General features: G+C 33.0%; 1 protein-coding gene across 1 annotated transcript; it reads left to right on the plus strand.

The window, feature by feature from the left end:
* Positions 1-2,017: 2,017 nt before the first annotated feature.
* LOTGIDRAFT_159754 (hypothetical protein) lies at positions 2,018-3,082 on the plus strand (the record flags this gene model as incomplete). Its single annotated transcript, XM_009054245.1, has 1 exon — positions 2,018-3,082. The coding sequence occupies one exon, from the start codon at positions 2,018-2,020 to the stop codon at positions 3,080-3,082; it is 1,065 nt and encodes a 354-aa protein (XP_009052493.1).

Raw genomic sequence — 3,082 nt, forward strand, 5'->3', positions numbered from 1 at the left:
AAATGGTGGAGGAGATTTGCTTGGCAACAAAATGTCCATCTAAGGGGGAATCAAATGTCAATTGGGTATAGTGCCTGGATTAGAGCGGAGGGGAAATTTCCAGTAATTGATACTTAAGATATAAAAACGGTCCGAAACATGAACAACAAAATTTTTTATAAAAATTGATGGAGCTAGCAGAAATCTACAATAAATTAACGAGAGAGTTTTATTCATAAGTTGCGACTCGTTGAACTTGTTCTCAAACCTGATTGGCTAATATTTTCATTAGGAATATCAGGCGTTAAGATAATTTTTATTATTTGGAAGTTATCTGTAGAAAATGACCCGAGGGAACAGTTCCAGGAACATCTGAAAACAACGGTTAATAAATATTCCATTCTCTTTCATTATCTTTATTTTAGATATTCATAGAAAATATTACTGTATCTTGTTCAATATATTCATAGAGATAAACTATCTTTCTTAACTGACAAGCTTAAAGGTAGCCCCATCTTCCTACCTATTCATTTATACAGCTTTTTATACATTGTTTGGTTTGTTATACTATTATGTTACCATTTCAACAATTTCTGGGGTTATCACTTTTGTCTGAAAGTTATTTCAGAAAACAACTGCAACTGTGTCCCCTATGCCACAATGGGAATATGTGTTATTTCACCATTTTTATCCCAATTTGAAACAGTTTGGATTAAACCACTTCCCTATCTAAAGGTTTGTCTTCATACAATAACTTTAAAATTTCTCATTTCAGGGATCATAAGAAGACAGTTACAGACTGATATAATATACTGGTATAATAAGAAGAACTGTAGGAGAAGAAATACTGTGATTAATATGCAATAGATTGAGAGATATGATTAATCTCATAGTGATGTGAACCTAAGATGTTTTCAAACATCAATAATTACAACTCGTCATAAACATCCTCATTCTTCCATTGAGTACCATACTCAACCTTTAGTAAGTAGAAAGTACTATTACTATTTGGGTGTTTCTGATTGTTTCATCAAGTACGGTACTTAAACCAGAGTAGGTAGAAAGTATTAATATTCGCAGAGTGTATCCAAAAACCATTTAAAGTGATACTACGTCTTAGAATGAACATAAAATTTTATTCTCAAGAATTGTCAATATGAGTATATATTTATCAGTGAACTTACCTGGTGTCATAAAGTTACAACAGAATCCCTGTAAAATCTAGAAAATTGGAAAATTCATAAAACTTAGTAATTATTGAAAAACGCTTAATCATAATATTAAGGGTTTTTCAATAGTTAAATGCATTTTTATTAAGTTTTTTAGATTTATTGGATTATATAAGGATCCTGTTATGTTATTTATGACACCAGGTATATCTACTGATGAATATATGCTCTTATTGGGGAAGTTTAAAATTCTACAATATTATGTTAAGACGTAGTATCACTTTAAATACAACTTCAGTATAGGAACTATTTAGTTTTGGCTATACAGTGATATTTTGGACTAAGGAAAAGGTTGAAGTGATAGAAAGTTCTTTATTCAGAATTTTAAAACATGTTAAAACATGTAAAGTTATGATGTAATGACAACTTCATTTTCAGTTTGTGAAATTTTTGAGTGGAATACTGCTAGAATCGTGTGGAAATAAAGTGATAAGAGAATTCTATAAGTGACTAGTAATTAAAATAGAACATCACCATGTTGTGAGACACTGGAAATAATAGTGTGAATATTTATGATGGTTTAACAATGAAAATTTAATGATGCTGTCGACATTTAATCCCAAGCTAATTAAAAACTTTCTCGTTTCAGAGACCAAGTTACAGAAGGAGGTAATGAAGAACGTTGTTTTATAATTTGAAAAGAAAGCTCAAGGCACATATTTCAATTCAAAGGTGAATTTCTTATGTCTCGATATGACTTTAGACATTTGATGTGATTAATACAGAATTTGAATTTTTCTTGGATTACAAAATGCAAGATTTTATGTGAGACTAACTTTTGATTCTGAAGTGTTTAGTGAGATTTGAAGATGGAGGTTAAAGAATACTTTGAGTTATACCCCTTGAATTTTTACCCATATTTGGTGCCTCCGTTAAAATCATGTTTGACTCCTCATCCAGCTTGTAATGTAGGATTGGATCATTCGAATACAACAGCATATTGGATGGAAATCAGTGATTATTTCTGTTTTCTGGCTCTGCCAGTAATTATGTTATTCGCTATAGTAACGGAAGTAATTTGCATAATGGTGCTAGCACGACAAATACGAATGTCTCTAGATACATATTTACTTGGTTTGTCCATTTCAACTATCTTGTTAATTCTGACTACTACAGTTCTTGGATTGCAGCATTATATAGGTCAGAATGATTATATTGTGTATTTACAAGGCTACGCGATCAGTTGTCGTGACTGGTTCTGGTATACGTCAATCTGGCTGATTGTCATGATGAGTTTCGAACGAGCGTTAACCGTGTCATCATCAACGACCACAATATTGTGTACAAGTACTCAAGCAGGAGTTGTCGTTGTTATGGTATTCTGTGTAGGTCTAGTGAGCGCGCTCCCGCGATTCTGGGAATACCAAGCTCAAGATGGATACGACTATTCCAATAATTCCACTGTCCTGATTTCCAAAAAAACGGAATCCACCATGACGGTTGAATACAACACAATGTATTTTTGGTACGTTAAAATCATAACCATGTTTCTCCCCTACACCATGATGCTAGCGACATCTATAACGTTAAGTTGTAAAACCCGGCAGTCAACCATCATGAAGCGTTATTCCTCTGTTAAACATTCCAACGCCTTAACATTAAATCGTAAAATAAAGGAGGAGGTAACTCTTTCGAAGCTATTGATACTGTTAATAGTTACATACATTTTGTTCACCACGCCTATGTGTTTATTGGATCTTCTAGGCTATATGACTCCACATTGGATCAGCCCTACCAGTCGTATCTATGCTAGTTTATATAACCTGTTCACGGTGCTCTTCTATCTTCAATATGCACTTCAACTTATCATCTATTTCTGTTACAATAAACAGTTTCGTTTGACGCTGTTAGGAATATGCTGTTGCTGCTGTTGA

Source organism: Lottia gigantea (genome assembly GCF_000327385.1).
Source record: "Lottia gigantea unplaced genomic scaffold LOTGIsca_21, whole genome shotgun sequence".
Taxonomy (NCBI): domain Eukaryota; kingdom Metazoa; phylum Mollusca; class Gastropoda; family Lottiidae; genus Lottia; species Lottia gigantea.